This window comes from Phoxinus phoxinus (assembly GCF_949152265.1).
Source record: "Phoxinus phoxinus genome assembly, chromosome: 2".
NCBI lineage: Eukaryota > Metazoa > Chordata > Actinopteri > Cypriniformes > Leuciscidae > Phoxinus > Phoxinus phoxinus.
This window is the reverse complement of record NC_136877.1, coordinates 18,613,688-18,626,509: the sequence shown is the minus strand read 5'-3', so window position 1 is coordinate 18,626,509 and position 12,822 is coordinate 18,613,688. Positions and strand designations below refer to the sequence as shown.

Genomic DNA, 12,822 nt, shown 5'->3' with positions numbered 1-12,822 from the left:
TATTTATTGCCTATATTTTATTGCCTATACTGTCATATGAAAAGTGTTTATTGCCTCCTTCTACAAGGCTCTGTGAGACAAGTTGACAAGCTTTGTCTTAGAAAGAGATTTTTAAAAAACATTTTGCACTGATTTCTGAAGACATGTCAGTTCATTCAATCAAATACATACATGCAGCCTTGCGGAGCAAAAGAGACTTCTTTTAAAAACATTAAAACATCTTACTGATCCAAAATCTTTGGCAGGAGCTAGAGGAGAACTATCAGAGAGCCTATTCAGAGGCTCTGGCGGCGTTCGGTAATGGTGCTCTGTTTGTTGAGAAGTTCATCGAGAAACCACGACACATTGAAGTACAAATTCTTGGTGAGTATATATATCTAGGTGCTTTTTGTGTTTGTGCGTGTTCAGGTTGACAAATGAAACAGAGAGGGATGGATAATATAAGAATTTGTTTGCAAGTCCCTAGGCCATGTGCACATATTTGCTTACTATGATCTATTAGCTTCTCTCTGGTGTATTTCAGCCATTATAGCTGAGTATTTTGGCTCATTAGACGTGATTTGCTCGTCTGGAACAGAGCTCATAGTCGATAACATACAGCTGGAATTGAATTGGGCTTGTTAACAGAGAATGGGTCTGTGTGTGTCCAGGGAACACCAACCACATGCTCTCTTTCTCTCACTTTCAGATAAACTGGTTTTATGTCTTCTTGTCCTCCAATATGAATGTAATACCAAAAGATAAATGGACAAATATCTGAGATACTAGACAAAGGAATTAACTTAAAATGAAAGGATAGTATCAACAAAACAAAGTAAAAGACGATTATGTTGTTAAATGCTGTTCATGTTTGTGGTGGATTCACATAAAAAATGGTGTCACTTCCAGGCTTCTGATAGCTAAAGGGATATTACAAAAGACTAAGTGAATGAAAAGTTCAATTGAGGACACTGGAAAGGCCTACAGTATAAAATTAATATTGTAAAACTATACTCACGAGAAAACATATTGGTCAGAGGAGGAGTTTAGAAACGCCTGAAAAGTTTTTTTCATGGGACAACATCTGCTCAAACCAACGCCGTAACCATGTCTTGAACATTGGGGCGACCAAGTTTTTTTTGTTTGTTATTGAGTATATACGTCTTTTTACTTCAATGAATTAAAAAATTAAAGGGGATTTAAGGGAATAAAGAAAAAGTAACATCATAAAATAAGCATTAAGGCCGCTGAGGCATACCAGCCTAGAAATGTAACTTTTAAAAAATGTTGTCATCCAAACAACAAACAGAGGGGTGCATAATGGAGTGCAAAATAGCAGCATAATGAATCAAATATTTGGGGGACAATTTGGCCATTTCTAATTATTAGAGGGACTTGTCCTTCTCAGTGTCTATGGTGGTTATGGCCCAGGCTCAAACCAAAGTTGTTGATTTAAATTTCATGTTTATGTTCACTTAATTGTAATAAAAAAACTATGTATTTTCATTATATATAATATCTTAAAATAAGAAAATATTTTATACACTATTGATATTCAGACATATATGATAGGGACATGGAAATATAATATTCTGCATTGTGGGAGTAACCCATTTAAGAATCAACCTTAAAACGTTCTCTTTGCACCTCTCTCTGTCCCTTCTCTCAATATTTATTCTTCTCGCTTTCACTCACAGGTGATAAATATGGAAATGTAATTCATCTGTATGAGAGGGATTGCTCTATCCAGAGGAGGCATCAGAAAGTGGTAGAGATAGCTCCTGCTGCCCAGCTCGACTCGCACCTCAGAGACAGACTGACCTCAGACGCGGTCAACCTGGCCAAACAGGTACAGTACTTAAATCAAACGATTGACATGCATTATACAACTTGTGTGACCACAGCTTTCACACATACTGTAAATTTCTCTTAGCAACATATTGGCATGCCCTTAAAGAACTTTTCTCTATACGGTGTGAGTCAATCAACTCAAGGTTATAATACCTTCGCTTATTTCATTATCCCTGGTCACACGCTCACACACACCCTCAAGGGATGTGTGCACCCAGGCACAGATTTCTCTCAACTACAGTGCTGTATGTGTGTAGTGAATGATTAACATATGCTGCTAGTTCTCAGTGCTGCTGTCAAAAGAATCAGTCACAGAGGAAGGTAGGTTTTATGTGTTTGTGTTTAGCAGAGGCTGATAAATGAAGATTAAAGCAACCAATGAGTTATTGGAAGTAAAGTTTCAGGATTGTCTGTCATTATGGAGATATGTGTTGCACTTTCACCTTTCTTTCATCTCTTAAAACATTTTACCTCTTTTTCATCTGTTGATGATTAGTAACAAAGTTTGTATTTTGATAGCTACATTTGTGCAATTATGTATGGACAGTGTACAAGTCTGATGGCACATCGTAAATCTGGCATTTTGCTTAGTTAATATTCAATTGAATTTAAATTAATTAAAATAATTGAATTGCGGTCTGAGACTTTTGGGCCTCTCTGAGGAAAAATTAACAAATTATATGAGAAAACAATTGACAATAATAAATAGATATATTTAGAATGATAATACAAATATATGGATGACCAAAAAAAGAAAAGAAAAAAAGTTGAATATAGATGTAACAACCCTATGCAGAAGGTATTGCGAAAGAGCGACAAAATAAGCAACATAATACCACATGACTTTTGAGATGGCCTGGATGAAAATATGATGCATGATGTAGAGATATTTTGGCTATTAATGCAATTAGACACTCAAGTTGAGTGTTTTGGTGTCAGAACGTTCCAATGAAAAATCAGTAGTCTGACATTTTTCAGTTTTCTGGAATGGAAAACCCTCCTGGTGCATGCTGGGAAAGTGTAGAGATTAATCTGTGTTGATCTGCCTGCTCTCTGTCAAAACTGAGTACAAGCTTACACACACACACACACACACACACACACACCTGGTTCGCTATCTTTGTGGGGACTCTCCATAAACATTATGTTTTTTATACTGTACAAACTATATATTATATCCCCTTATACTAACACTTCCCATAAACCTACCCATCAAAGAAAACAACTTTCTGCATTTTTACATTAAAAAAATAATTCTGTATGATACCTCAATTTAGGTCCCCACGGTGAAATGAGTCCCCATGAGTCAGTGTGCATTCACACACACACACACACACACACACACACACACACACACACACACACACACACACACACACACACACACACACACACACACACACACACACACACACACACACACACTTTTTTAGATATCTTCTCTGACCTTAGAGTTAGTGACAGAAGGATTAGGGATTTGGAGAGATAGACTCGCCACCCAGTGATTACAAGGTGTGTACGTGAGCACCAATTCCAATCTGTTGATAAACCACATGCTGTCAGTTTTGATAAGTCACTTGCCCCTGTAGGAATCAAATTTGTATGTTTTTGAAATGATATTAGTGATGCTGGCAGTAGCTGAGAAAAGGTGAAGAGAGAGAGGGAAAGAGCGACCATCCAGGCAAGAGAGAGAGACCAAGAGATGACAGATAAAGATGGAGAGAGAGAGTATAAATCAATATTGGGCAGGTGCAGCAGACAGGATGGGTTTATTGTTCTATTTTTTGGCTTGATGAAACTTGGCAAGCTGTTGCTTGTTCTCAGTCCCTATCATTGTATTCTACAATTTGTAATGTAGGTACATTTACAACAGGTGGCAGTATTTCATTCATACTGATTTCGAGCCTTTTTCAGGCCACCCCCAAGTATTCGTCTGGCTTGTTTTGAAAACTGAAAATTTGTCCACCTTAAATGACCCAGTAATTACTTTTTGTACTTGTATCCGTCAAAGTAAGCAAGATCTAATTTAAACAGCGAGCTAACAACACAAGCTAATTAAATGTGTAGTGCGACCACTGAAAGCTTTTCACAATTAAGATTTCACTGTTTTCATTCATTATCTTCACAAGGTTATAGGCCTGTATTAGCCTCTGATTGTTTCAAATTAGAAAGCCAGTTTTCGTCTCTACTGTTCTCTGTGCCTTTTCTGTTTTTCTGTGTTCTCGTTTATGTATAGTAACCAATCAAGACAGCATTTAGATCCTAAAACCTAAAGACTGCTTTAGCTTTCATCCTCACACCCTGTGAAATACAGAGAGACATTATTGTCCAATTGACCGTTTGCACAGACCCGCCCCCTTTAGTTACTGTTGCTATGTCCGACAAGCTACGCCGCTCTCACACCACACCATGTTCTCACGCAGTGAAAATACATCGCGGAGCAGAGAGGACACTGACAACGTGTTGACAGACAGGACAGAACAGGTTACTTTTGATATGAAACAAAGTCTCAACTTTCAAATTTTGTCATTTTTAAAAGATATTTAAACAATAAATACCGTTTTGTGGCTATTTAATGTGTCGTGACAGATTGCTGTAGAGCCTCAGTTAAATCTGCTCGTGAACCGATCATCTCTTCCTTCTAGTTTATTTATAGCATCAAATAAACATGAATGAACATAAGAAGGGATGTTGTTTTAACCGCGGAAAAGTTTTTCAAGTTCAAATCCTCCAATGTTAATCTACTAACTCTCCTGACTGCTTTGTCGGACAAAAATGGCGGATTCTGCAGATGGCGGATTATGATTGGTCAGATCGCCTGTCAATCAAACTGCAGTGTTTTGTGTTATTGATTTCAATCATTAAAAGGATAACCCCAAAATTTATATTCTATTATCGTTTAGTCATCCTCATGTTGTTTCAACCCTGCATGACAGACTTTCTTCTGTAGAAAGATATTTTGAAGAATGATCAAACCACTCTGGACCCCATTGACTTTTATTGTATATAAAACAGAAATTTTTAAATTTTAAGTAAGAGCAGCCAAATACTGGTTTAGACCAGTTATTGTATTCTTAAAATGTCTAAATATTGGGTGATACATCAGTCTGCTGATAGTCCTGTGCCAGTTTTTATACACCTGTGCAGAGAGGTTTGTTGGTCCCACATCGCTCTGATGATTTCAGGAATTCCTGTTTCTGGATGGAATAATCCACTAAAACAAGGTTGAACTCATGACCCTGGATTTAGGTAGCGGCCCCATTATTTCAAAATCTCTATTGTTGGCAGTCGTCTTAGTATTTTTTTTTTACTCACAAAACCCCTAAAATCCCACAGCTAATACACTTGCCTTGCCAGTAGAATTGATCTGTAGAGCTCTGGTAAAGCTCTCCAGCTCCATTACAGTCTCTGTTTTGGATTGTAGCCCAACCAGCAGCTTTCTTTATTCTTCTGGTCTTCGTGACATGAAATATAGGCCATTTATGATAATGCTGTACTAATTTGATAATAAATTATACTCTCCCTCTCGGTCTCCATTGCTGAGAGTGCTGGTTGAGCATGAGTGGTTTTCTTGGTCTGTGGAAAAAGCTTTACTTTACATTCACTTTCTTGTCTATTACTGAGCCAGTAACAGCTGATGGAATTCAGGAGGGTCTGATCCTAATAGGAATAGCACGACATGCTGAGGTCCTCCTCAGTCCACGCCGTTCGCTCGGCTCTTTCTCTCTCTGTGTAATCATTAGCCCTCACCCGAGTAGCCTTGCAAGCTCTAGGACCTTGACAAGTTGGTCGGTGTCCTGGGGGTCTTGCAGGCTAAAGACATGCTGTTTTTGACATGACCGAGAATGGAAGTCTGACACCTTTTCTGTCGGCTGGCAAAAGGAAAGACATGTATTAGGCCTAAATAATCCCTCCATTGTTACTCACCAGACTGAGATGTCAGTAGGGATCGACTAGCCAGAGGAAGCACTGGATCTTTTCCCAAAGGACTGGCTGACAAATCCATGTATTTTATTTATTTATTTTATACACTGCCTTTCAAATGTTTGGAGTCAGTTATTATTATTATTTTTTATGCTCACCAAGGCTGCATTTATTTGATCAAAAATTGAGTAAAAAGGAAATAATTGTGAAATATGATTACAATTAAAATTAGGTTACACTTTATTTTAAGGTGTTGTTGTTACAGTGTAATTATATATTTAAGTACTGAGTAATATTAAGCACCTACATGTACCGGTACTTACTATAGGGTTAGGGTAGGATTATGATTTGGTTGAGGGTTAGTTGCATGCAATTATGCATAATTTACTATTATTACTATGGTAAGTACATGTAACATATGTAAAAAGCACACTGTAAAATAAAGTGTTACCCAATTTTAATATAATTTAAAAAGTGATTTATTCGCTAAATTTTTTTTTTTTAGCAGCCATTACTCCAGTCATTGGTGTGACATGATCCTTCTGAAAGAAGATTTGGTGCTCAGAAAACATTTATTTTTATTTTATTATTATTATTATCAATGTTGAAAACAGCTGTGCTTGTTACTGATTAAACTGATGTTGTGGAAACTGATTAAAATAAAATAAAAACGGGATTCTTTGATAAATAAAAAGTTCATAAGATCAGCATTTATTTAAAATAAAAGTATTTTGTAATATATGTTTGTACTGTCACATTTGATCAATTTTAGCATCCCTGTTGAGTAAAAGCATTAATTTATTTTGAAAAAATCTTACTGACCCCAAACATTTGAAGGGTAGTATATAAATATGTACACCTTGCTAGTACTAAGTTCGGAGCCTTTTTGCCTTCAGAACTGCATTACTTATTCGTGGCGTAGGTTCAACTAGGTGCTGGAAACATTCCTCAGAGATGTTGGTCCATATTGACTTGTATATGTATAGCATCACGCAGTTGCTGCAAATTTGATGGCTGCACATTCATGATGTGAATCTCCAGTTCCACCACATCCCAAATGTGCTCTATATTGGATTGAGGTCTGGTTGCTGTGGAGGCCATTTGAGTTTAGTGAACTCATTGTCATGTTCAAGAAACCAGATTATTTGAGGTTTGTGACATGGCATGTTATCCTGCTGAAAGTACCCATCAGAAGATGGGTACACTGTGGTCTTAAAGGGATGGACATCCCACAACAATACTTGGGTAGGCTGCGGCGTTTAAGCGAAATACTAAGGGACCCAAAGTAAAACCGTTACACCACCACCAGCAGCCTGAACCGTTGATACAAGGCAGGATGAATCCATGCTGCTTTCATGTTGTTTACGTCAAATTCTGACCCTATACCATCTGAATGTTGCAGCAAAAATCAAGACTCAGACCAGGCAACATCTTTCCATTTTTCTATTGTCCAGTTTTGGTGAGCCGTGTGAATTGTAGCCTCAGTTTCCTAAACTTATTTGACATGATGGCACCTGGTGTGGTCAATCACTGCTGTAGCCCTTTTGCTTCAAGGTTTGACGTGCATTCAGAGATGCTCTTCTGCATACCTTGGTTGTAACGAGTGGTTATGCATAAATTCATTGAGTTGCTGCCATGTGATTGGCAATCACAATAGATAGAAAATAACTTCCACCTAATCAGGCCGTACCATTTAACCACAATAGTGGGTTCTGACATTTGGCATCAATGTATTTTAAGAAAAAAAACATTATGTAAAATGTTTGTCTTAGTACTGAAAATTAATTATAATCATTACAGATTTGAACTCTGGTCTCCATAATTTCATTGTAAGACTCTATTTTTTGGTAATGAGAGCTTCATCCTTTAAACTGCTTCCGTGTCCTAATTATGTCGCTGTCCGTGGTTCTGAAATGCATAATTTAAAACACTGTGTACATTTGTCTTGTGAGCTTGTGAGCAAGCAACAGTGCGTAGTTAATTCTCAAGCATTCTGAGGGGACAGTTTACTTTGTTACAGAACTTGTGAACAGAAAAAGAAAATGTGGAAAATCTTAAAACTGTTCATTTTATAACCTCTAACTAAATGAAATGGGGCTAGACTGAAAAGGAGAGTGAGGATATAGTAAAAAAGAAATGCGTCTTCTGGACAGGATGAAAGACGTGAATGAATAACGGAGTAAACATCGGTAGGGGTGGAAACAGCAGTGAGGAGACAGTCAGTACTGTACTGTCAAGGACGTTCCCTTGGTTGCAAAATAAACACACATTTTGTGGCATCGCACGCACACAGGCCTGAGGCTCCCACTGCATACCATGTGGAGTTGTGCTCTGCTGTTGATGGCCAGAACTGTTGAATTGATTTATTACTTCTGGCTGCTGTTGTTGACATGGCTGAAATCTAAATGTCTACAGCCGGCTGGAAATGTAAGCACTTTAAAGGGCACCGTAAGTCATTTGTCCTCGCTCTCACACAGCTTTATTTTATTTTCAATCAAATTTCCATCTGACAGTCTTGTGGTCTTTGGTCAAAAAGATTGAATTCTGAGATTAAGCCATTGGTATCAGAATATCTTTGTGTTTGAAAGAAAAGGCCCATTGTCCCTTCCCTTTGCTTCCTTTGCTTCCTTCACTCTGTAGTTTCACACCTCTCTCTGCGTCCATCCAAACGCCCCGCGCTAAATAAAACGCTAAGTGCACTTAACCTTTCACAAACAGCGGAAACTGAGGGATAAACAACAGAATAGCCGGCAGCTTGCTGTCATCAGCAGTTTGAATTGCTCAGTGTCTGTGCTGTTGGTTGATATCTCTCGCTGGACTCTCGTTCTTTCAGGGGTTTGTATGCAACGCATGTGATTCAGACATAAATTAGCAAATTTTAAAGGAACGGGGAGTACAAAAGCTCTGTTGACAGATGCAGTTAACACTCCACATGTGGCATACTGTGTAATTTAGACTTCGAATGAAGATCTGTTACTGCACATGAGCTATTTGCATATATTTGGCTCGAACATCCAGTTTAAAGCCCCGCTTATCTGATGCGTATGTGTCTGAATTAGAGTCGGGGTGATCGCCGATTTTGTAAATGTGATCAAAAACATGTCCTCCCTTTCTCTCTCTCTTGATATCACTGTCTCTCTCCCGCTCGCAGATTTGAAATGCAAATAGTTATTTGATGACAATGAATTGTGCAGCTTAAAGCCATTAACATGAGGTGATTGACTATAGCAAGCTAAATTCATGAATAAATCTTCAAGGAAGGATTACAGATAAAACCAGCTCATCAAATAACACAGAAGCCTGAGATAACCCGATTCTATCATTCTCTTCTCACATCTCACCTCTCTAGTCCCTACAGAGAAATACAAACCATTCTTCAGCATACTGCAGTCTTTCTCATTCTCTGCTTGCTCTTCCCTAAGGCTGTGTGGAGTGCTGCAAAGTGGGTGTTGCGCAAATGACTGCCAGATCTCACTAAAACAGACGGGCCGCTGGTGTTATAAACGCCGGTCTTTTGTAGGGACCCTGTCCTAAAGGCTCGGAGCGAGCAGTTGACCTGCACTCAAACAAACACATGTAGGATAGGCTGTTAAGGGAGAAATTTTCATCTCCAATCCCAGTTAATCAATTTCCATTCCGTTAAACGTTTCGTGTGTCTTATTTGCTTAAGCATACATACTGTAAATATAAACCCACATGAATCTAGGACAGACTTATTACACACTCATGTATGCTACATAGGCCTGCATGGCATAGATAACTGGAGTGCTTCTTATGTAAATTTTCCTAGACACTAGGATCAATAACTGCTTTTTTGCTCTAATTTTTAACTGGAATGGTTTTAAATGAGCACCGACTTCAAATGACCACTAAACTTTTCTGACACTGTTTACCAAAGATAAGTCGGTCCGTGAACATTCGAGAGCAAGTTGACTACGGAACTATACATGTATGAATATCTATCTGCAATAGACTTTAGCAGATGATTTTGCTGAACTAACACAATACAACAAGACGAAGGCGTCAGTGAGTTGACACAACATTGAAAAGTTACCTTAGTAAAGGTAAAACATTAAAAGTACCACAGTAAAAACATGTAATATTGAGTTAATACAGTTAAAAGCACAAACCAACACATTTTATCCTGTGAAATTTTATCGCATTTCTTTGGGAATTTATATCTCAGTGGTCTCGCAACCAGAAGCGGAGCAATGTTGTGGCATCACTGATTCTTACTGTGAGCGACGACACGCTGACCGTTCTAAGGTGGCGCACACTGACGTCTCTAGAGTGGTCGAATGTGGGATCTACGTATTCTAGGCTATAGTGTTTACTGCACTACTGAGTGAGCAGTGTAGTGCGATTCACAAATCACTGACTCTTATGAGCCAAATCTTTTTAGTGAATCAAAACATACAGTACAGTACGACCAGTGTAATCCGTTAATGAACAAATGACTCTAATGAGCTAGTTCTTTTAAGTGAATCAAATACATGCAGCGTGACCAGTGAAGTCTAATTTCCAACCGAATTGCTATTATAAGCTGTTGTTGTGTTTAGTTAAAGGTAGGGTAGGTCAGAATTGTCTAAAAAAAACTTTTATTCAAATTTGTTTAAACTGTCTTTATATACCAATACATAATTAAAATGCAAGTACTCTGAAATAGAGAGTATAAAAAACTGAGTGACTCTAGTGTATTTAATCTTCAATAAACACAGCTCATTAATTCCATTCACTCCCACCTAAAAACAGGTGCGCGACTGCGCGCACGTGGGCAGAGCCAGTAATAGCAGCGGTAGTCATGGCGACGGAGAGTGACAGTCGCGCAAGCCAATCACTTGTTTCGTCCCGGTAGGAATTAATGAGCTGTGTTTTTTGAAGATTAAATACACTATAGTCACTCAATTTTTATACTCTCTTTTTCAAAGTACTTACATTTTAATTATGTATTGGTATATAAAGACAGTTTAAGCAAATTTGAAAAAAAGTTATTTAGACAATTCTGACCTACCCAACCTTTAATCAAAGTCCCTTATGAATCAGTCAGAGAGGTTACTAAATTGATGTAATCACAAATTTCTTACGTTTTTCATGTTTGTTTCAAAATGAAGCAATAACTGTTAATGTGTCTTGGTGCACTTAATGCTTTTGTATGACTTGTGCAGTTACTGACTGGTTGTTTATTGTGTAGTTAATTGTAGTGGTATACAATTCAGTTTAACTCGATTGAATCTGAATGAATGGAAATAGACTGCTGAGGGTCAGAAATGCGATAATAATTATATTTCATTCCGCAATCAGTTCCAAAAGAAACGTTTTGGAATAAAATATAATTAACTTGAATAATGGAATTATTAATGGAGTTGTAATGAAACAGAAGTAGCGACAGATCTTTTCTTTCATATTGTGATGAACATCTGCATATAATGCATTACTGTAATGTTGGTTCTGTTTTTTGATTGTTGATTAGATTTTGAGATGTGGCTATTGCATAAAAAAAACGAGAACGATCTGATAGCGATCTTGCTGGCGTGGGTTTAAGTGGACTAAATGATTGGTGATATCTGACATATGTTAAGATTTTTACATAAGATTTTTTTTTTAATGAAGCATTTTAAAATTGTTCACAATGAGACCAATAACATGCATTTAGAAAATAGATTAATTTCATGCTGACTTTACCAGAATTCCTTACAATTACTATTGCAACTAGAAACACATATACTTCTAAACATACACTAACCAACAAATAAACTGGCTTATTCACAGCTCACTGCATTTGTACTCAACTTCTGTGTGTATCTATACATTTTCATGCTTGTAGGTGTGTACACTAAACACACTTAGCAACAAATACACTAAGCTTTTAAGCTCTTATAACACCTGATGTGAGCTGCATGCGCAAAGTTCTCGTAAAAATGCGTGCACAAACTTTTATATCGTTTTTTTTTTTTTTTTTTTCTCCCCCAAGCCATCTAATTGAGCTGTTCATGCAGGAGCTCATATTTAATGCATTTCACAGAGAGATGAGGAGAGACTGGCAGAAATAGTCTTCTGTAGAATGTCCTGCTGGTGTTAACAAGCTTCAGGACTGCACTTATCTGCTGGCTCTTATTTTAAATTCTGACTGAGAACATCAATCTTAATTCCATCAGACTGCCAGCAGGGGAATTTTTGAGGGATTTCGTTGATTTTGTTTGGAGTGTGTGTGGAAGGGGTGGTGTTATGCATTTTGTTTGTTTGTTTTTCAGTTTAGCTCGGATGCCTTGGATTATATTCGCTGAAGCTTTGGGGTCTTACTGAGTATTATGGGACATTTGCCATGGTGTTTATTGTTTTGTCTGTGGGCCAGTTCGATGGATTCAGCAAAACTTCAGACTCAAGTTTTTTTTTTCTTTACAAAGCAAATTAATTTGGAGGGGAAAACAAAGGATGGACATTGGAACACAAAGTGGAAAAGACATTCATACAGAGAAAGGCCATGTTTATACTTGGCATTCAAATGTGAACTATTATCTTAAGGTTGTTATATGCGCTTTAAAAAGCATTCATAAAGACCCTCAAGAAGGTTATGAAAAAAACTGGCTCTGATATCAGCAAATAATAAGGCATTTCAAGACAATGAAATTAAATGTTCAACCTTGTTATTGCAAGGATTTGTTTTAAAAGGAAACCCCAGATTTTCTCAAGAAGACGTGCTATACACCAGATCCGTTATACAAAATTTTACATGTAAATTTTGTCATGGGCAAAACAGATTCATTCAGTTAGCTGGAAATAGAAGCTGCTTGATGGGAGTAAACGTGCTGTGTTCTGATTGGGTGATGTGGAAGATAAAGGTTTAGAGCATTGTGTTTATAATAGAGTATTGTGTTTAGCTTTAGATTTTTACCTATCATTACATTTCAGAGATAAAGAAGGGGAGAGAAAGTATTTTTCCTCTAAGGTGATGGGGTGGATGAAAGGTAACACATAAGGAAAGGAGAAAAAAACGATGAGCCAGATCAATGAGAATGAGAACATGAAATTAGCAATTTTGATTCGTTTTTTTTTTTTTTGTTAATTGTT

At 37.4% G+C, this 12,822-nt stretch overlaps 1 protein-coding gene across 3 annotated transcripts in view; it reads left to right on the top strand.

Moving 5' to 3' along the window:
* pcxb (pyruvate carboxylase b) overlaps positions 1 to 12,822 on the top strand; it is a 237,790-nt gene that overhangs the window by 14,545 nt on the left and 210,423 nt on the right. For all 3 annotated transcript variants that reach the window (XM_079588533.1, XM_079588534.1, XM_079588535.1), the window contains exons 6-7: positions 246 to 363; positions 1,677 to 1,828. In XM_079588533.1, coding sequence (XP_079444659.1) covers positions 246 to 363; positions 1,677 to 1,828 — 270 coding nt within the window. The remainder of the gene's footprint in view (positions 1 to 245; positions 364 to 1,676; positions 1,829 to 12,822) is intronic.